At 40.5% G+C, this 23,130-nt stretch overlaps 1 protein-coding gene across 1 annotated transcript; it reads right to left on the reverse strand.

Annotated features, from left to right (window-relative positions):
* Window positions 1-2,804: 2,804 nt before the first annotated feature.
* C9H6orf163 (chromosome 9 C6orf163 homolog) lies at window positions 2,805-23,087 on the reverse strand. The gene is made up of 5 exons (XM_036094792.2): window positions 22,642-23,087; window positions 18,939-19,033; window positions 17,444-17,551; window positions 11,503-11,705; window positions 2,805-4,122 (listed from the first exon to the last, which is right to left on the reverse strand). The coding sequence occupies exons 1-5, from the start codon at window positions 22,787-22,789 to the stop codon at window positions 3,687-3,689; spliced, it is 990 nt and encodes a 329-aa protein (XP_035950685.1). The 5' UTR covers window positions 22,790-23,087; the 3' UTR covers window positions 2,805-3,686.
* Window positions 23,088-23,130: the final 43 nt, after the last annotated feature.

Here is a 23,130-nt window from a genome sequence, read left to right on the forward strand (position 1 = left end):
ACCAAGCTGGCTGGGGGCTTCTCCACCTTTCCTAGAGGTACTATGCATCTGTTTTCCAGCCTACAGATCTATTTTCTCCAAAAACAAGATTTTTTTTCTTGGTGGAATGACTTCTAGAAAATTAAACTGAAGTCATTTCTTAGGATCCCCAGATTAAGTTCCCAGATGGCCTCCAGGAATTAATATATCTTCCTAAATGTCAGAAACCATGGGAACAGCACGCACTACTATTGTACAGGTAGCGTCTAAGGCAACTAAGAAAAATGCACTCTTTAATTTCTCCTTAAAAGAGTTCTCCAAAATGTTCACAATTTTAATAACTTACATGGGGCTTAGTATCTAAGGTCTATAATGGTCTCTTTAGGTATTGTACTCAAAGTAAATGATACCAGGAGAGTTAAGTGTTATCAAGTTAAATTATGCTTAAAAAAAAATTGGTTCACTCAAGGAATCTTTCATTTTGAAAATAGCCCAATTTAGTCTCAATCAAGTTTCCCTAGAAAACCTTGGAGTAAGGCTCCCACTGAGATTTCAAAAACATACCTCACTTTCAATTTTCACTTGACTTGGAGAGTCTCCCCTTTGAGCTACAGGCAATTGATCTCCGTCCGGAACCCTAGGGGGGATCTTTCCTTTTTGAATTTGGATTGGTGGGAGGGAGTATGCCCCTCCATAAATTCACCCTTGGGGCTTGGTTTCTGGGATAGCTCATCGAGCACGTTTGGGGAAAGTTGTCCAGTTCTGCTCCCCTTCATTCTTGGCTCTCAGTCATGGCCACTGGAACTGTCAGGGTTCTGCACAATAATTCAGAATTGCCCTGATACAATTCCAATGTATTTTGAAAGCAACGCATCATTGGTGGCTACTCAGGTCCTGGGATTGAGCACGATTAGGCTAACGTGCTGTAATTGTAGAAAACACATAGGCTTGCAGCCAAACAATTCTGTGATCTTCAGCAAGTGACTTTGCTTCTCTGAGTCTCAGGTTCCTCATTTTCAAAATGGGGGTCCTCGTAGGTACCTTACAGAGTTGCTGTGAGATTTCAATAAGACAAGGTTTAGTAAGGAGCCTAGTGCACTGATGCACAACCCATGCTCAGTAAATGGTCATTGCTATATATTTCCATTGTGTCATTTTTTAATGCATCAGGATCATCCTTATCAGTGCCATAGGAACAAGAGACTACTGAGAGGGCCCATTGAATGTGGCACTGGAAATATGAGTGATATCTCATTTTTAGTCTACCATCAGCCTTTCCTGATTTTTAGGGCAAATTATGCATCCACTTTGAACTCTAATTCTCAGGGGTATATTATCTGGGAAACATTCAAACTAGGAAGAACTGTGGGTTGAGATGACCAAATCAGGGTGAAGGATTTAGGTAAGAGCAAAGATGATGTTCCTTCACTGTGACCCTGGGAGAGGTAAATCTGAGACCCTGAGTGAGAACAAGAGAAGTGAAAGAAGACCCTCCTCCCATGGTTGGTGCTGACTCCAGACTCTAAAGTAAGTGGCAAATGGGGGCCTGGGATCAGGCAGTCTGTCCTGATAGGCTCCCCTGTGATTACCCCCATGACAGGGGGATGATGAGCACTTTGGGGGAGTGGGCAAGTGAGTCCTCTGGTGGATCCAAATTGCTTTAAAAACTCTAAGGAAGCTGTTGGTTGGGATTGAGGTGGGAGCAGGGACAGGATTATGGACAAGGAAAATACTAAAAACACAGATAATTTAATTTCTTCCAATCAAGTTGAAGACTGAGAAGCTAAATTCCTTTTTTCAAACCCAAAATACATTGTCTGCTTTCTTTTCATATTACTATGTCACTGATGCCAAAGAAGTCATGCTTAACCATGGCCATAGAGTGAATCCCTTCAGAGGACAGTTGCCTTCTGTTCCCCTATGGTATGTGCTCAGATTTGAAACTGGTGGATGACTCCAATAACTCAGATACCACCAATCTTAGGTACAATTTCCTTTGACTTCTATGAGACAAAAATGATGCATGACAGAGAGGACAGACCACGTCCTTCTTGTCCTCATCACAGAACCCACAAAGACACACACTCACAGAGTACCAACCAGGTACCAAGGCCTTGATGTTCAGGCTGAACAAAATAATGACTAAAAGTGTGGACTGAAGACCCACACTCTCTGGCTGTGATGATTACAAGCTGTGTGACTTTGAGAAAGTGACTAAACCTATCTGTGACTGTGTTACTGGTTTGTACCTTTCACAGACCGCTGTGAAAATGAAAGAGTCCTCTTGTGTACCATGTTCAGCGAGCCTGGCACACGCTAGCGCCCCCTAGTGTACTCGATGATGAAAAACTTTAGGTCTCTTAAGCTCTGCATCCATGTGCCTGTGCCTTGTAATATTTTGAACTCTGGCTCTGTCATTAGTTGTGTGCTCTGGGGAAAATTCCTAAACCTCCCTAGCCTAGCTTTCCCTTCCTACAAATAGGGGACAATGATAATTACTTTCAAAAGTCATTGTGAGGATCAAATATCAATGTTCTTAAAATGTTTCACACATGTAAATACCTTGAATACATACATAGTAGTTTTTGTTATCTATTAAAAATAGACTAACAACAACCCCTGTCCTGTCTCATGGATTGTTGTGAGAAGAATGGACATAAAAAGGCAGCATAAAGCACTATATAAATGTTATTACATCCAGCAGGTAGGCAATCAATCAACAGGGATTGTTGCAGTCCTGCAATATCAGGAAGCTAAATACTGAGGAGTCTGTAGTCCATTTGCAATTGTAAACAAATTGCTACTTTTACCATTAGGAAATCGAAGAACAGTCATTGTAAACAAATCAACTTAAGGCTTGCTCAAGAACAGTACTTTTTAATTTACTGAAAAGTGCTTTCCAAGTTTTTATTTTAAAGCCACCAACACAAGGTGGTGATGAATAATTTAAGGATGTTACATTAGAGTGGATAGATTTTTGAAGTTTTTATGGCCTGGGTTTTCTTTCATTTTAATTTAGTAGATGTTGACATGTGTTGGTGCTGAGCATTGTGGTACTTAACAGTCTTCTGCGTTTTAACCCAAAGAAGGTGGGTTCAGAGCGCTCCTGGGCTGGAGTATAAACACAAGAAGACTCCCAATCCCTGAAGCAGGAGACTGCCCTCTACAGGCATATTTTTTCTTTCACAACTGGCCAATATAAATGAGCCCTCTCTGAATTAGTTTATATAGAATTCCCAGAATTTAAATTTTATCCTATTGAATTAGAAGGAAATTGCTTTTTTTCCTACAATGCTATTGCACTTCACCAAATATTAATCTTTACTGGAAATTAGCACACCTCTCCACAATGGGAACAATCTAAAAACATGTCCATTTACTTGTTTTCAACTGCAACAAACACTAAAATAATTACATGTCTGATGTAGACATGAATAAAGCCAGTTATAGAAGTTTGTTTGAACTTCTTCCAAGAAACCTTTTCCCCTCCTAATTAGTTTTGTTCCCTCTCACTGTTTTCTCTCCTCAAATAGACTTAGAACTCAATGTAGCCTGGAATGTGCTTTTTGAATATTTTGGTTTTCCATCAAAATGCCTGCAGCCCCATAGCACCCTATATATAACTGGGGATCAATAAATGGTTTTTGAGTTGATTTATTTAGTCTTTGGAACATTGACATTTGTAGTGAAATTTCAGTCAAAGATTTCTAATCGAGAGTTGTTTCTTTCTCCTGAATAACAAGACTGGAAGGTGTTTTCTTTCTTTCTGGCAAAATAAAATCTGCATGTCCTGGCGAAAGCTTAGGAAACGTATAATTGATATATTTTTGAAATGCTTCCCTTGTTTCCTGTAATTCCTCCTCCAGGAAATCTTTCCAATTTGTCATAATGCGTAGTTGTTTCGCTATGGACAGCAGCTCCCCCTCAGTGTTAACCAGTTTATCCATCACATTTCCAAGCGTGGCCTGATGTGTCTTCTCTGCTTCTTGAAGCACTTCCTGGACCTCTTCTTGCTTCTGCCTCTGAGCCATGCAATAGTACACATTCATTTCATGTTCTTTTTCTTTTATCATTTGGTTCACACTCTTGCTCTGATCCTTCATAACTGTTATACCAGTATTCAAAACTTCCTCCATGGCTTTTCTACAAAAGAGAGGGATTTATAAGTTAGATGGGTTAGCCACTAAAAACAAAAAGATGTTGTCTTTTGCCCCAGATGTATGAGAAACTGTTGCATTGTTTAGATGAGCCATCAGTCTGAGAGAGGTGGGTAGAGATGAGCTTTTGGATTGCAGTAGCTGTTAACAATCCAAGAACATTTTTCAAGCAGGGAGACTGCCCACTGACTTCCCTGCTGGGGACTAGGGTGAGGCCTACTAGCCTAGTGTCTGATGGTAATTTTAGGGACCTGAGTCCTCTGTGGCCAGGAAAATATGAATGCAATGTGATTAAAAATGAAGAAATAGGGTCAGAGTTCTAAACCCCTAGAGAAAGTATTTCTGTGTATCAATCCAGCTACTTCCCTTTAGCCAGAGGGGAGGAAATTGTACTCACAGTTTTATCTGAACAATACTCTGATAGCCACCTCAAACCTTTTGGTCTCAAAACCCCTTTTCACTCTTAAAATGACCAAGGAACCCAAAGAACTTTTGTTTGTATGGGTGACATCTAGTGACACTGACAGTATTAGAATTAAAAGTGAGACATTAAAAAAATATTTATACATTTATGTAAGGTACGATTAAATCTATGGAATATTAAATGTAATTAACTTACCTTTTATGAAAAATACATTTTCCAAATTAAAAAAAATTTGGTGAGAAAAGTGGCATACTTTCACATTTTTTGCAAAACTCTTTACTTGTCTGGCTTAACAGAAAAAAAGATGGATTTTTTTCATATTGTTTCAATCTGTTGTGCCATCACACATCATAAAACTCTGGAAAATAGCACTCTGTACTCATGAGATAATGAGAATGAAAAGGCAAATAATATATTTGTATTATTAAGAAAATAGCTTTGACCTCAGGGCCCCCCTGAAAGGATCTCAGGGACACTGAGCGTTCCTTGGACCACACTTGGAGAACCACTGCTGAATGAGTTCACAGACCTCTGGTTGTAATGTACGAAATTATATGTAATTTATAGCAGCCAACTGTTTTGAATTCTTACCATGTTCCAGGCAAGTAAGTGGATGAGCATCCCATGCATACATTAGCTTAATGTTTCCTCAAAATGAGTCCATGAGGTGGGTTTATGATTCTGCCTATTTTACCGATGAAGAGACTGAGGCTCACAAAGGTTAAGTGACTTGCCCTATTTCACTTTATCAGTACAAGTGGCAAAATGAGCAACCCAGGCAGTCTGAGTCCAGGTCAAAAGCTTTTAGCCACTGTAATGTAATTTTGATGGACATCTCTGCTAAACCTAGTTTCAAGACCTCCCAAGAGGTCTTGAGAATAAAACCTCCCCAAGATTTGAGAATAAAATAATTTATAAATGTTGATTCAAATACTTATGATTGCTCCTGAAAATCCTCCCCCTCTGCCTCCGGGTCTATTACAATCTTCCCAAGACTTAGCACCTGTCCTATCTCCTAACTTCTAACCTCCAAGATGCAATTCTCTCATTGTCTCCGATTCTTTCAACTTGACTTTCAAATGTGATGAACTTCCCTAATCATGAAGTAAACATCAGTTGTCCTTAGCCTCTGTGGCACTATGCAATATTTCTCTCCTTCCTTTTCCCACCAGTCAGGCTACATCTATGACTAATAACAAGGGTTAACATTTACTGAGTACTTACTGTGTCCCAGGGACTGTGCTAAGCATTTGACATGCATTACATCTCATTTAATTTTCACAATAACTGAAGATGGTACAATTTTTATTTATTACCTCTTACTATTCCCATGTAACAGGGGAGGAAACTGAGGCTTAGGGAGATTTAGTTATTGTTCAGTGACACAATTGAGCAAGTGGGAAAGCTCCCGCCCTTAACCATTACCTGCTGCAATAGTGTGAGAGATCATTATATATTTTTTATCGGGAGAACAACACAATGAAAGTAATTATGTTTTAGAATTGTTATTCTGGTAATAGTGGTTAAATTGAAAAATAACGGGGTGAAGTAGAGATATGAACTGGTACTATTTTGCAACATTCTGGGTGTGCAATGATTAGGGTCTGAATTAATGATGAAAAAGAAAGGGGTAGGTAGAGGGAGAGAAAAGGATAAGTCCAAGAAATATTACAAAGCCGTAAGTGCCAGAATTTGTGTTGGCTAGGTTAAAGGGGAGGCAGAAAGAAGAGGAATCAAGACTAACTCCCCGATTCTCAGCCTGGGTCACAGGAGAATGGAGGTGCTATCAGTAGAAATCACACCGAGGCTAGAGCCGGGGGTGAGCCTCTACACACACCCTGAGGATTTAGTCTGATGTTTTATAGAATCTTTGGGATATTGGAGAGTCTGTAAAGGTGGCGACCAGGGACACTGGTGCTTTGATTAGAAGGGACTGAAAGGAAGCTTCCTTGAGCCTGCCTCAAGTCTCCACAGGGGAAGTGGTGCTTCTTCTCGGGAACCGCAGCTCTGTCCCATGCAGGTGCGAGCTTCCTGCTGGCTTCGCCTGGCTTTCTCCCGGCCCACACAGAGGATGTGTTCATCTGTGGGGCCAACTAGAAGGCTCCACCAGAGCTGGTCCTAGGTAAAACTGCTCAAATGAGGTGCATCTTAGATGACTCCAGCTTCCACCCTCTAGAACAGTCGCCCCCGCCGCCCCGGCCCTTAAAACACCTTGCTCTCAAGATCTGTTCTCACTAAAGGGATCTGGTATTTTGGGGGATGTCCCTTCCAACTCCTCCCAGCCGGCATTAGAGCCTGAATTTTTGATCCTGTGGGATTCACTCCTTTTGGTGTAAGGTCAGAGTATCTCTGATCTTTATTCTGATAATTTCCTAGAAATCATGGAATTGAAGCCAGGAGAAAAGTGGGTGCAGGGCATAGAGAAATGGTCTGGAGCACCCGTTCAGCTTTCTGTCTCCCCTGTCTGGCATGGTGCCTGGTGTGTATACAACAGGTAAACAAGAAACAGGTGACTGAATGGGTAGGAGAGATGTAGTTCTCTCCAGGACATTTTTTATGCCAAATAATACTAATTTAAAAACAGCTAAATTAGAGCATTATCAAAGCCTGAAACAATTCATGCTTAAAAAGGATTCTTAGCATAAGCAAAATATTCATCATAAAAAATAGTCACTTCTTGTGGTGTCTCTAAAATATTTTTTGATTTATACAAATTACCCACAATTTTTTTTCTCAAAAGAGGGCCTAGAAATCATATCATATGAGGAAGGACTAAAGGAACTCGTTTAGTACTTTTTGGTTTTTTTTCTTTTCTCCTCCAAATGAATACTTGGAGAATCTTCCTCTCTTCTCAAATATCTGGAGGATCACTATGCATCGGGGAGGGGAGGCAGAGCTGGAAGCCAAGTGTGGATGTGAGGATGAGACCCAGCACATTCTGGATGCACATTAGGAAGCACATGACAAGTAGAGGCATTCAGTATTTTAACCAACCACTTCAACCAGCTGTAAAATTCCTGGAACAGAAGCACTCAGGAGGCTCACCAATGCTTGGCAGGCATCCAGCAGAAGGAACAGCAGGTTCAACGGCCTCCAATGCCCCTTCTGACATGACGCGAACATTTATGCTTCCTTCTGCAAGTGGTGAGGTCCATCTGCCATCTTTCACTTTATGAGGCTCTAATCTTGGGATTTCAAAATTACACACCATATTTACGTGCAGTGCTGGCCACAAATTGAGATTTTTTTGAATAGTTTTAGTGTGTGTCCATATATATCCATAGGATTCAGTCTGATATTTTATAAAATGGGTTCTCAGAGAAGAAAAATAGATTAGTAAATAAAAATAGAATCTAATATATAATAATTCAACCTCATTAGGCTCTTGAGGAAAAAAATAAAGCATGGAAAACCATACCAGCAACTGATTTGTGCTTTGCTCTTGAGGGACTCTCTTATCTCTCTCTCTCTCTCTCTCTCTCTCTCTCACTGTGTTCGAGAGGCTATTGAAATGATTCAAGATACATTGCTCACAGGTTTAAAGAATAATATCTGGCTGTTCCTTGCCTTCTACCTATTAAGTGAAGTTTTCATTTTCCCCATAAATGTTGCTAAGAGCACACTTCTCAATCTCCTTTCTATGTCCATCAGTAAAAGTCTTGGTTCTTAAGACAGTAAGAACCAATACTTCATTTCTCCATTTCTTCAATTCCTAAATTATAAAAGGATTTGTTCCCAAAATTCATTTGTACATCAAGTATTTAGAGTGATATTAAGCATTTGCCTGATGAGCCCACAGTAAACTATTAATCCATTTTTTCACTTGAACTATAGCACTGTTAGCACTATTTTATTTTTTTTAAGATTTTTTTCATTTATTTGATAGAGAGCGAGAGTGCGAGCACAAGCAGGCAGAGCAGCAGGCAGACGGAGAGGGAGAAGCAGACTCCCCACCGAGCAGGGAGCCCGAAGTGGGACTCGATCCCAGGACTCTGGGATAATGACCTGAGCTGAAGGCAGACGCTTAACCGACTGAGCCACCCAGGTGCCCTGGTAGCACTATTTTAATTGGTTATAACCACTGTGTTTGAAGGAAAATATATTCTGACTTTCCACCTAAGAAACAGGGAACCTACTGCACCCAGTCTTGCAGGAGGATTAGTGATACCCCAGACTGAGGTGACAGGCATTGTATAGATTTGGTGGGGGGACATCTCCAGGGCCACCCCTTAGTGGTGCATCTATATCTCAGGGTCATTCATATTCTTAACCTTCCCTTGGTTCTGCCTCATTACACTATCCACCTTCCCCTCTACATGTTTGTTCATTCTGTTCTTACTCTTCCCAGTCTTTCACAAATAGGACCTCCTTCCTTCTCTCTAAGGCCCAAGCCAAGACTAACTGCCTCCAACAAACCCAGCTCACCACATAGCTCACACGCTTGTTGCTTGATCTTTCCAGGACTTTCCCAGTACTTAGTGTTCTTTGTACCCGTCCATCTAGCCTTGGTCTATGGGGTAGCCATGCTTTAGTTACTACACATGTTGAGGAAACACCCTTATTTCCTTGCAGCAGAACTCAAGACCACATCCACAGAAGGCACTTTATAAGCTCTGGTGAAATGAGCAGGATAGTGTAATGGAAGGTCATAAACTTTGGTATGGTATAGACCAGGGTTCACATGGGGCCCTGTCACCTCTTCTCTATGTGACCTTTGGCAGGTTGCTCAATCTCTCTCTTAAAACTCAGGGACTTCATCTGAAGGTATGGAGGATGATAGAATCCCTCAGGAAGGGATACAAAAATTCAGTGAGAAGCATACAAAGGGTCTTGCATGTGCTGCATGTTAAATAAAGGGTAGCTATCATTAGCAATTATAGACATGAACACAAAAATTCCTGAGCAGTCACTTCATTCATGCCTTTGTCTTGGGCTAGAAAACACCTAGAACCTTTCTAAGCAAAACTTGCCTGCTTGCTCTCTTCTCTCCCTCTCCTGCCTCTCCTTCCCTCCTTCCTTCCTTCCTTCCTTCCTTCCTTCCTTCCTTCCTTCCTTCCTTCCTTCCACCTCCCTCCTTCCTTCTCGCCTTCTCTCCCTTCCTTCTTTCCTTCCAGAAAAAGAATACAGTGTTTCCCAGATAATCTATTTAGAATCTAATCACCCCAGTCCACAAAATGTTTTCTGTGAATTTGGCATATTTGTCATAATATGTAAATGTTCTGAATCCTTAATTCTTCAGTGGAAGTCTATAGTCAAATAAAAGATCTACAGTCGAATTCTAAAGAGTGGTCCCTCTCCATATATTCATTTCTGCAAATGCTCTAAAGAACACTGGAATCCAGCAATGTCTAGAAATAAGATCTGATGTGCGGCAGAGTGGGTTCAGCTAATTGGAACAAATTCGAACCTTTGTTTAATAAATATTTAATACATGCATACCATGTGCCAGGCTCTCTTCCAGGCATTTGGAATACATCAATGGACAAAATGGACATTCTAGTTGGATATCCTTAAACAACAGACATAGCAGTTCCCTAATTTTAGTCAACTGACTTAATAAAAGGCAGAGAGGAAAGGGCCAGAGGTGGGGGTGGGGGGGATGATGAAAGCAGCAGAGTGAGGGAAGGAGCAGACACTGTAAGTGTGTGAGGAGTAGACCCAGAAGCTCCTACAGGAGAGGCAGAGTTCCTGCAGATGGAGGGCGGGGAGAAGGGAGAGGGGTACCACCTTTCACTGTATTGGACTACAACTCATTTGGGCATTACCACCTTCTCTAACTTTCTCCCAGAATCCTCTTTCACTTTCCTTTTCAGTCTCAACAATGATTTATAGCCTGTGCATGAAGGAAGGTACCGCTGAAACAGTCACAGCTGCAGCCCTCGCTCTTATTTATCTGCAAAATAAACATCCTACAGGATTTGACCTTTGGCCCTGTTCTAAACAGTTCTAACAAAGAAGATTTTACCCATTAATCACAAACAGATTTGTTCCTTAAGTCAAAGAGCAAAGCAAAAGAGACAAGTCCTAGACTGGAAGGCCAAACACAGAGGTTTCAGTCTTGGTTCTGCTGCTGAAGCTGCATGATCTTGGGCAGGTCACTTAATAGCTGGAAACTGTTTTTCTCTTGGTTCCAATAATCACTAGGGATCCTGACTGCTGTCCTATAAAAATTGGCCAATTCCATCAAATGTTCATTGCATACATAAAAATGGTTACTTTGGTATTCTTTAAAAAAAAGTGATCTGATTTGTGTAGAAATTATTTGTGATCATGTACAAATATAAAGCTGTAATGACATCAAAAGGGCATGGAAGGACAAGGGGCCCATTATTTAAAAATGAATGTCCCTGGGAGACAGGGAAGGTAGGGAAGCAGTGAGTCAGGACTTAGCAAGTTTTGCCCTATATATTTCCAAAGTGTCCATTTCATTTACAGCATGTATGACTTGTGTAATAAGGAAAAGACCAAAAGTAACACATCCATGCTGGTGTATGATATCAGCTAGTGAATGTGAAGATTGACTTTTATGTGTTTATGGGGAAATATTTCTTGATTCCTCTCCTCAGCCTCTTAAAACTGGAGATACAGAACGCAAAGCACATTATTTAGGATGGTAGTTATCTCTTGAGAGTGGGGAGAGGAAGGAAATGTGATTGAGGAAGCGTCATGGGAGCGTCAGAAGTGTTAGCAATTTTCAATCTCTTCAGATGAGTGGTAGGTCTTTGAATATTCATGGTATTTTTTCTTTAAACCACACACACACATACACATACATTCTACAATATATTACATATTGTTCTCTATGTTTGAAATATTTCATAATAAAAATATAAAAACACAGAACCTGGGAAATATCCACCTATGCGCCTCAACCTTATCCCTTGCTTCAAGTTGACTTGGCCAGAGTAAGATACTGATTTGCAAATGTGTTCTCTGGAATACCTTTTCTGGGCCTGGATTGCTTCTTGGGCCATCTGTCTCTCTTCAGCCCTGGCCTTCTCCACAGCCTGGACCTTCTCCCTGTGGCACTCCATCATAATCCTTTGGATTCTATGTACCATGCGTTGTTCTGCAGCCAAGTGTTCTCTCTGTAGTTCATCTTCCATGTTTTGGTGCACCTCAATCTTGGTTTTGGCTGCCATTTCCTTAAGCAACAGTTAAATAGGTTTAGATGTTATAGCTTTTATTTATTTATTTATTTATTTATATTTATTTTTTTAAAAAAAATATATTTTTCTTTTTCTTTTTTAAGTATGGAGCCCAACCCAGTGCTTGAACTTGTAACCCTGAGATCAAGGGTCAGACGCTTAACTGACTGAGCCACCCAGGTGCCCTTATAGCTTTGGTGTTTAAAAATGTACACTAGAAGGTCATGAGTCAGTCTCAGTCTCATAAAAATGCATATTAAAAGGTTATTCGTATTTAACCCAATGGAATGTGCATCTATCAACACTGATGATTTAAAAGAAGAGTGTGGGGGTGTCTGGGTGGCTCAGTCGGTTAAGTACCTGACTTTGATTTCAGCTCAGGTCATGATCTCAGGATCGTGAGACAGAGCCCCGCCTTGGGCTTCACGTTGGGCATGGAGCCTGCTTAAGACTCTCTCTCTCCCTCCAGCTTTCTCTCTCTCTCCCTCCAGCTTTCTCTCTCTCTCCCTCCAGCTTTCTCTCTCTCTCCCTCCAGCTTTCTCTCTCTCTCAAAAAAATAAATAAAAAGAAGACTGTGTATGATATGGAAAACTTTCATTTATACAATGCTAATACCAGAAATGTTGCAAACCACAGAGCATAAATATTTATATAAGTAATATTGGAATATTCCCTAATATGCCAAAAGGGAAAATAGGTCTTTTTTTCCTTGATCGTCCAAATGTTCTATAGTGTCATGTTATCTTTATAGATAATTAGAGATACATAATATGATTCTCCTTTAGGAAGTCAATCCTGGAAAATGACAGAAATAATGACTATGCCTCCTGAGTATCTTCTGGGTAGGAAGGAACCTGAAGCTCAGACAGCTAACAGTTGCCCATTACTGTAGTCACAGAAGCTTGTTTGTCTGTCGTCTTGCCATCTGAGCATTCCAGCTCATTAGCATTGAGGGGTCCTTTCTCCTTCACCAAGGGGACAGGAACAAGTGCTCCATCACTCCAGGGTAGAAGGACCTGTGGATGCCTTTGGCCAAGTAAAGGGAGGAAGCACTAGTCAAAGCAAGACTCAAGAAAAACAGATTCTCAAGGAAAACCCTGTAACCATTTTGGAAATGCCTACTGACCCTGCCATGTGCCAGGCACTGTGCTAGGCTCACGTACTACAAACACAAGAAGGCTGGGATCCTCCTCCTCAAGAAACCAGCAACTTAATCGTGCAATGAGTGTTTTAGTAGAAATGCAAGAAAGGAGGAGCAATGAATTCTGCCTAGAGTTTCAAAACTTTCATTTAAAAGTAAATTTTTACCTCTATTTTAGGGATAACAAGAGAGCATAAAGAAATAAGTTATTTCACATAGTGAGTCAGTGGAAGAACTAGGAACAGAAACAGGATTCTCAATGCCAGTTTCTTGCTTCATCGCTGGCTGTGATGCTAGGGTCTTTCAAGAGATTCATCAATTTATTTTCATTCCAGAAACGCTGTACAATCCTCTAATCACAGTGAACATGTCTGCTTGCTTTCTCTTTCTTTCTTTTGAACTCTATGTCTCAATGGAAGCTGAAACCACTTTAGCTTTTTAGAAAAAAAGTGCCTTAACAATTAAAATATTTGTTAGACTTCAGTTTTTTCAAGAGAAGGAAAGTTTTCGTCTTCTCACTTCGGCTACTCCAAAGGTGACAATTTTAAAAAAGAAATAAAACAACAAAAACAACTTTAAGAATCTCTCCAGAGTGGCCTCAGTTCATGTATTTAGCAAGAAATGTTAAGGAAAACACTGGCTGTTTAGAAAGGCCACTAGGTTTTCCATATGCAGAAGGCTTTGCCTCAGAGAGGACTAGAACTTTTTGACGATAAAACATTTTGCATGGAAATATTTCTAAATGTCTTTAAGATTTATCTTACTTCATAAAAAAAGAGTATAGTGAACATCCTTTAACCTTTCTTGATGATCCAGGCTGGTAGATAAAACAGAATGATTGTATTGAGCTAAATATACTACACTTAGTAATTGTTCAAGTTATTATAGGGCTACTTGTCTCTGTTATAAATGACCCAAGACTACTTTGCTTTTTGAGATCTGATATCTGATTTTTTAAATTTTTCTTATTCTTCACATGCTATTGTGCTGAGGACCCTCTGTTCTCACGGCTGTCTGTAAGCTCCTTTTTGTCATTTCTAGTTTTTGGCATTTAATCTATTTTGGATTTGTGACACTGAGCAGCCACATCTGTTGGGCTCAGGCTGTCAAATAAGTGTAAATAACATTTGAGTGGGGAATGGAAAGGTTCTGCTATGAGTAAGAAGCCTGAGTTTCTGTCTTGTAGTCAGAGGCCTTTATTTAAATTCCTCAGGGATATTTTAAATTATTTCTGGGTTTTCAAGTATATTCTCAGTAATTGAGATTGCTGAATGATTGAGCTTTAGATAGATGAAGTAGTATCATAAAATATTTGAATCACAGAATTTAAAAATGACACCCCAGCCCTTTATTTTGGCTGGGTTCTGAACTGGGATTCAAAGAATTAAACCAAGTCCTTCTTTTATGCAATGATGTATTAAAAGCAAAATCATTTTACTGCCTCACAAAGCATGTGGAATATATATTTAAAGTCACAAAAATAATTCAATGACTGACTGTTTGGCAATGTTCTTATTCAATGGAAAGTCTCCCAGTTAAATTACTTTTACTGAAATACATTTTGAGTAAATCAGCTCATATATTGAGATATTTTAAGAAACAGCCTCATGAAATCCATCATATTTACTGCGCTGATGTGTGACAGACATTTATGACACAATGTCTCCCTTAGGAGAAGTTTCTCTCAGCTATCCCATGTAGAAATATCTGGGCCTCTCTGAGTATCTCATTTGTTTTTGCCTTATGGACATGGTGATTCATGGCATTTTCCTTTTTGCACTGACTGCCAGAAAGTTCAAGACCCAAATAGTGATAATTGTACAGGAACTCATGCATATATACAATTTTAAGTTTTGTTTTTTTTTTTTAAGATTTTATTTATTTATTTGAGAGAGAGAGAATGAGAGAGAGAGAGCACATGAGAGAGGGGAGGGTCAGAGGGAGAGGCAGACTCCCCGCCGAGCAGGGAGCCCGATGCGGGACTCGATCCCAGGACTCCAGGATCATGACCTGAGCCGAAGGCAGTCGCTTAACCAACTGAGCCACCCAGGCACCCCAATTTTAAGTTTCTAATTCACTCCTGACTTCATTATATTTTCTACTCTAATTTTCCCTCAGCTTCATTTTATCATTTGCTCTTCAATATTATTGTATTTGAAAAAGTTAATATAAACATCTTTTCAAAATACTACCTACCTGCCCATTGGATAAGATCTTGAAATTTTGTTTAACGGCAAGCATCTGAGACTTATGCCAAATTCTTAATATCATAAAAGAGTAATTAATACCTGGTGAGATCTACATATCTGAATTTAATGGTATTTGGTTTTAGAATAGCTTGGTTTCTGCTCTACATATTGGCAATCTCAAACTGTAATACGTGTGAGAATCAGATGGGCTGCTGGTTAAAAACCTTGCCCCTGATGGTGTAGGTCAGGTGGGGCCTGGGAATCTGCATGTTAAGCTCCCAGGTGAGTAGATTCTAAAGCAGGTTGTTCATAGACACCACTTGAGAAGCAATAATGATGTGTATGTCTGGGTATCCTAAATTGAAATAATCCTATGCATCCCTCTTAGACAAATCACTCCTCATTACACTAAAAATATCCCTGTACGCCTGGGTGGCTCAGTCGGTTAAGTGTCTGCCTTCAGCTCAGGTCATGACCCCAGGGTCCTGGGATTGAGTCCCATGTCGGGCTCCTTGCTCAGAGGGGAGTACGCTTCTCCTTCTCCCTCTGCTCCTCCCCCCACTTACGTGCTCTCCCTCTCTCAAATAAATAAATAAATAAATAAATAAATAAAATCTTTAAAAGATATGTCCCTGAGATGGAGTATAAATGTGAATTCCCAAACCCTAGACAAATATTTTAGAAAGGTCAACCTCCTTCTAACTTTTCCCCTTTACATTTTCTTAGGACTTCTAGTTCAGCACTAAGTGTATCAACTCCACCCGAAGACCATACGGAGTACAGTCAAACGTGTGCTCCTTGAAACTGGCCTCACAGCTCGGTCATCCTTGTATTTTCAGAACCCAACACCAGGAGTGATGTTCAAAATGTGTATCCTCTGGCTGCAGCAATGGGGCAGGGGCCTGAAGTTCCCCATCACTTTAAAGGGTTGCCCCTTTACACTGCTGGATTGGGGGAGGTCTTAGAGTCTGGGGGAGTGGCCAGGGTGACGAAGAGGTGGTTATCTATCAACTGATAGAGAAGTATTTAAATACTTACGGCCATACCGGCAGATGCCAGTGGTGCAGCAGGTCCACGTAGATTTGCTATAAATGTTCTTCATGTTTTGAACTAAAATAGGGAATGGGCAGTGAACCCCTGCAGCCAACTTCTCGGGGACCATGGCCACTGGAGCCAAGCAGGGAGGATCCCACTACCCTTCCTAAAGGGAACCCTGGGGCAGAGCTCCCTTTCCTGCCAACAAGTTTCCTGAGGACAAGGACAGTCCATTTAATCTTATCTAATACCCGTCTGATACATGGTAGGTGTTCATTACCGAAACAATGAATAAATGGGCCGGTGGTCCCTGAACTGTTTATTAGTTCTGTTTTTATTAAGTTAGGCCGAATCTGGGGCCAGACTTCTGCCACTTTCCCTCCAGCCTCTGCCCATGAATCATCACATCTACACCATGTCTCGTCCTGTCCCTCCCGTGGCTGACATGTGAGAACAGTCCTTTTCCTTTGATCAGATTTGGTAACTGGGGTACTGAACGAAATAATGAATTCCTGCCCCTCTGCCTGGGATGTTGGCCAGCAACCTACAAGTTCCAGGTTAGAAAGGGGACCCCTCTTTTTATGACCTCTGGTGCTGCAGGAAATACTTCAGTAACAGCTCAGAGTCCCCATCGGCACTGCAGTAAATGTAAATTGAGGGGAGAGGAGGCCATCAGAGAGCCCGGGAGAAGGAAGAAAACAGCCTGCTTCCTTTGTTCGGCCACAGCCTGAACATTTGCTAAGCCAAGGCTCTGCTCTGGACACTGGGCTAGAGTGGGAATGAGAGAGACATGCCCTACTGGAGGCTACTGTCGTGTGTGAGGCACAAGTAATCACGCGGTCTATTTAACTGCAATGCTGATGGGTGACGACCGCTATCAAAGGCGACAGGGTGTCAAGGACAGAGCACGGTGGCAGGGCAGAGCTGATCAGGTAAAGCTTCCCTTGAGTAGTGATGTTTGAGCTAAAACCCTTGAAGTGGGGGAAGAACATTCTGGCAAAGACCCTGAGGTGGGAAGAAGGCGGTGCATTCAGGTTTGAGGACCTGAAAAACGGCGGTGAGAGAGAAGGGCTGGGGCAAGAGACGTGGAGGGTAAAGCAAACGGGGTGGCTCCTTTGGGCCTTGAAACCCCATAAAGGTTTGGATTCATCACATCAGAGACCGTGGGATTCTCCCACACCCATCCATCACTGCTGCCTCTCATCTGTGAGTTCAGCATCTCTTCTGTGAAAATCCTGGGTCTCCCAACCAACCTCCATGAAATACCCATCGAGGTTTTACATATTTTGTTTTTTCTCTTATTCCTTTGCCAGAGCTTTTTACTAACCTATGTACCCTTAAAAAGACAACAAACAAGCCATTATAAAAACCTGTAAATCTTTTTGGTGTGCCTCTTCCAGAATCTGAATATTAATTTTGTGTCGGTCATTTGCTTCTTCAAGTGCTTTCTCGATTGCTTGTTTTTGACGTTCATCAGCCTTTGAAAGAAACAGCCCATACTTAATATTTATATATTAATGTATAAACTTATATTAACACAAATTTTTCATGTTTACTGAAAATTAGCAACCGCCATGGGGCCCCTAATTACTTGCTCTGTTCCCATCTCAAATCTCCCACAGCCAACTGGCTGCCTCAGCCAGAGATGCCCTAACACATTCTAACTGACAGCTAACATCACTGTTTTGTGAACTGCTTAAGAGAGTTTTACTGTAAGCTGCTGGGTTGTCTTTTCTTTGGCACTTTATTTCTTGCTTCTTGGTTATCAAAGTAATGTGTGCTCATTGCAGAAAATCTGGAAAATACAGAGAAGTGGAAAGATGCACAAAGCTAGACCTTGCTGAGAAACGAGGCTGAGCACCATCCCTGACCTCCTGAATCAGGCATTCAGAAAGAGGTTTTATTATTTTATTTGAAGAGAATGCCCAGATCATTAGATATGCTGACATTGCTTTGTATTAGGGTGTATAATTAACAGTTTGCAATTGATTTGTATTTTACTATTATTGATAAAGAGAGATGACTACTAAGACTTTTATTCATATTACCCTTTGCACTTGGAGCATTTTGCACTTTCAAAGTACTCTAATACCAAACTTGTGCGGGCACAGATGCTGGACAATTCTAACACTCTTTGCCATGATGTCTATATTATAAAGACACTGAGAAATAATGTTCCAAGCACTGTGTCTTGTCCTGCTCTCACGGAGCATTCATTCTCTTTGGGAAGTTGTTTACATTATTCTATCTATGACTGGAAGGAGGAGAGGCTGGAGGATTGAGATTTTGCTTCAGTTAAGTGTCTGGGATCTGACTGTGAGTCCCAACACACTCAAATTGCCCCTACAACCCTCAGCAGTCATAGGGACAAGGTAAACAAGGACCTTGGAGAGAAAGAAGGAGAGCAGACCATAATACAGAATTTGGCAAAAACAGGCACTTGGTCAGGGGTGTTACAACACCACACAAATGGATGGTCTACATATGAAATAGTAAGCAATAATAAACAATTATTAACAAGGATGTCTTTTTTTTTAAGTTTTAATCCAGTGAGATTAAAGAGAGCAGGAGTCATCCACACAGAGGGGCAATTTAGAAGGAATGAAACCCCTAATGGTGTCTGCTTCTCACTAAAGACCTCCTGTGTGCCAGACACATTATTTCATTGAACTCTTTCAACAATCCTATAGAATCTTATCGTTCCTCTTTTACATTTGAAGAAGCTGAGACCGCAGAGTTGAAGAATTTGCCCAAGGTCCCACAGATAGCCAGGATTCAAAGTCAGTTCTGACTATTGTTTTGGACAAATCCAAAAAGTGAAAGAACTGTAAAGATGCATTTAGGTTGATATCCAACTTCTTTTACCTGAACCCATACGTCAGCTTCTGCTTTTGCAATACGTTCTTTGAGTACTGCCTCTTGAAATTGCTCTTCTTTATTCAGAATATCTGCCCCAATATCTGTGTATTTGAGGAAAAACAATCACAAGAATCCACAGACTGTTTTTTCCTTTTCACTATCACCTAGTTACTTATTAATGTCCTCTAAAAGATATTCTCTTTTATAGATGTCAATCTTTTCTTTAAAGATACCGATGAAAGGGGTAGGTTTTTCCCTAATTAGTGAGGAGGGAGCTCACAGCATCGTTGGGTCTGGAGACAGGCTGTTCCCTTCATCACACTCAGGCCACACAATAAACAACTGGGGAAGTAAAGTGGCAGAACAGCGCACATCCTGCGGTCCCAGAGCAGAACAGTGAGAGAATATTCAAGCTATGTTAGCACATTGTCCTGCTCCCCACTCTCTGCCCTGATCTGGGTGCTGGCGTTGCTTCTCTCAAGGAAGGGGTAGCAGAATGCTCTCTTCACTCTGCTGCATGTCTTTCTTCATGTGTAGGTCTTCATAGGTTAGCTGCTTCAGTTGTGGAGTAAGGGGGGTAGCTGTTTAGTACTTCTCAGTCAATGATCTCATTTAATTTCCACATGATAATATTCCCATAATAGCCTCCCTACTCGGACAAGAAAATAAAAGCCTAAAGAGGTTAGAGGACTACACGGTACCAGATAGCTAGGGACAGAGCTAGACCTGCAGCCGAGCTCCATCTTCACCTGCCAGAGCAGACCGTCAGAGGTGGCTCAGGACCTGTGTGCAGGCGACGAGCCTTTTCAGTGCTCATGGCACACACAGTCATCTTTTCCCCAATCTAAACTCTTATACTACTTACTCTTCATTCCATTTATTTCTCACATCTTAGATTTGTTGAATTATTAACTTTTCATGTGATTAGGTCTTGACGATCAACTTCTGAAAATTACAAAGCTTATCTTATATTGCGGTGTCTCTCTCCCGATACCCAGCTTGGCGATAAGTACAGAGAAGCCATTGTGGACATAGGTGTCTGCCAACATCTCTGCTCTCCCCCTGGTAACAGGACCCATTTCTCTCAAGAATGTTCCTCTCTCACTTCAGGTTGTTCTGGGGGGACTGGGGACTGCACATCTCAGCAGCCAACCTGCTTTGCCCATCATATTGTCACCATCCTCCAGGCCATAATAGTTGGCCCAGGGTTGGGCACATGCTCCAGCCTGGCCAACCAGGCTCTTCTTTACGATTTATATAAGGATGTAAGGAGAAAATACCTTTTTCCTCTGAGATTTCTAAGCTGGAGGTAATAGCCACTTAGAGCAGTTTGGGACCACTTCTACTCTTTTCCCAGCTGCTGGAGTAAGCCTGGCTGGTAGTAAACAATTGAGCCAACTCACTGAGAGCAGGCGTGGATAGATCGAAAGCCCTGGTACCAGATCCCTCTTGGGTTTCTCTGTTAAAGGGTCAAGGAATTCTCTTTTATGCAGAGTCTGTCTGAGTTGTGTTTCTGTCACCTGCAACTGAAAATCCATGTTTGATAGCATTACAAGTCTTTGCTATTAGATTATTAGTGACTCTAAACACATAAGGCAGTGAATACTACAGTAGAGATGGACATATACTACATAGGCTCAACACTGTGTAGATATGATTATGAAAGATCTAGGAAGAAAGGGGACTAAGCATGGACCATCAATGTATTAAACTTCATAAAAATGTGATACAACTGTGGGCTGCTAGTACTCTTTCTTATGCTTAAATTCCATTATTTGATATTAGTTTTTCTCAACCCTGATTGTACAACAGGATTCCTGCATAGCTTTAGAAAAAGTACTCAGGGAAAGCCTAGTAATACAAAGGACAACGTGGATGGATCTCAAGGGCATTATGCTGAATGAAAAAAGCCAATTTCAAAGAGTTACATACTATATGATTCTATTTATATAACATTCTCAAAGGGATAAGATTATAGTGATGGAGAACAGATTAGTGGTTGCCAGGGGTTCAGGGTAGGGTGTGTTAAGGGATAACACAAGGGAGTTCCTTTGTGGTGACAGAACAGTTCTCTGTCCTGATTGTGGAGATGGTTACATAAGCCTACACGTGATAAATTTTATAAAACTATACACCAAGAAAAAAAAATGCATGTAAGGTCTGCACCTGAGTTAACAGTATTGTTCCAATACCAATTTCCTGGTTTTGACAATATACTAGCATTTTGTAAGATATCAATGAGAGAAACTGGAGAAGGAGTACAAGGGAACTCTATTCTGTTTTTAAAACTTGTGAGTCTTAAACAATTTCCAAATAAAAAGCTATTAAAATATGAAACAAATATAAAAAAATAAAAACCAACACATGCTGAAGCCTGATTCTGAAGGTTCTAAGTTAGTGGGTCTGTGTTAAATTAACATTAAGTCCTATGACTCTGTATTTAGATATTTGTAGTAAAAACAAATGTTTTAAAAGCTATGTGTGCTGAGGCACCTGCGTGGCTCAGTCGGTTGAGGGTTTGACTCTTGATCCCAGCTCAGGTCTTGATCTCAGGGTCATGAGTTCAAGCCCCATGTTGGGCTCCACGTTGGGTGTGGGGCCTACTTAAAAAACCAAAACCCAAAAAAACCACAAAAAATAAAAGCTGTGTGCACTGCTAGCGTTGAGGACTACTGCCCTATGCAATATTCACTTAACATTTATACAGACATTCCCACATGCTCCTGAATTTACTTATAAAGAACAGAGAATTTTGACTCTTTCGACTTAAAATAGTCAATGACAAATACAGGTCACTGAATATAAAATATTAATTTCTAACTAGATTTAATTTATCCACATAAGGAATCAATCAATAAACACACATCTAAGAATGGATATCCACTGACCTGGGCGTAAGAAGTCAAATCACTCTAGACATTATAATTAATAAGTCATACTAAACATGTACTGAAAGTTAAAATCAGTTTTGGTATTGATTATTTGTAGAGAATGATTCCAATTTGATCTCCCCTATACTGTAATGTTTTCAAGACATTCTCCATTCTTTACCTTCTCATATTTTCCAAGATCAGGAGTGAAATCAAATCACTAGTTTACCAGGTTACAGGAAGAGAGCATCAGAGAAGTATTTTGAGAGTCCTTAGGAATGCATTTTAAGGTTCAAAGTTAGACTGCAAACTCTGATAGGAATAAGGAGAGAAGTAAACCTGTGATGACAATCTGATTTGCTTAGACAGCAAATAGTCTCAGGTCATCTCCATGTTACCTACATTTATGTCACCAGCTACTAGTAAAGGTTATAGTGTCACCCACTTATTAAGGTGTTACTTAGAGGTGTTTCCTCTCCTATGTGTAAGGAAGGTGGCCAAGTATGGGCAAGGGCAAAAAGAACTCCCATTTACTATTATGTGTCAACAAATATTTCAGTAAAGCCTCATAACCAACCTGCAAATAGGGATTAACATCCTTATTTAATATAGGATCCCTAACATCCCTATAAGAAAACAGATTGAGAGGCTAAGTGTACTGTCTAAGGCACACAACTGGTCAGTGGAGAAGCTAGATTTCAACCCATATTCTTCTGGTGCCAAACAGACACCCCTGCAAGACAAGCAACTTTGATCAGAAGAGCTGATAAAAGTATAGCAGAAAGAATGACATATAATGCTATCAAATATTAGAACAAAGGAAAAGAGCATTCACTTACCCAGTATATCTCTGTGAGTGTAAAAGCGTGTCTTAAATGGCTTGTATTCATGGATCCGTTTGAAGGTTTCCCCAAAAGGGGCTGGTGGAATTATTTTATTACAAACAGCACAGCAAACAAAGCTTGTGTAATTCGGATTTCTGATCATAATTAAATTTTAGATGTCTTTTACTATGTGCAGTTAAATTACTCTTATGATACAAAAAAAAAGTTTTAAGAAAAAGCTAGAAGTTTAAGAAAGCTGGAAGAGGTTCAAGGTTTTAGGACAATGTTAGAGGCTGGTAAGTATGAAATGATTCGCCATCATTAGGTAGTGGTTATGTGCCTAATGGCAAAGAATGGTACTGAAAGCCTTTGCCATATAAAGTATGGGCACTGGATTTGGGAAGATTTAAGCAGTGGCTCTCCTCCAGATTCTAGCATGAAATTGTTAACTTACTTGGCAACTGTTGCTAGGTAAGACAAGCTTTGCTCATAAAAGCAACTAGA

This window comes from Halichoerus grypus, chromosome 9 (assembly GCF_964656455.1).
Source record: "Halichoerus grypus chromosome 9, mHalGry1.hap1.1, whole genome shotgun sequence".
NCBI lineage: Eukaryota > Metazoa > Chordata > Mammalia > Carnivora > Phocidae > Halichoerus > Halichoerus grypus.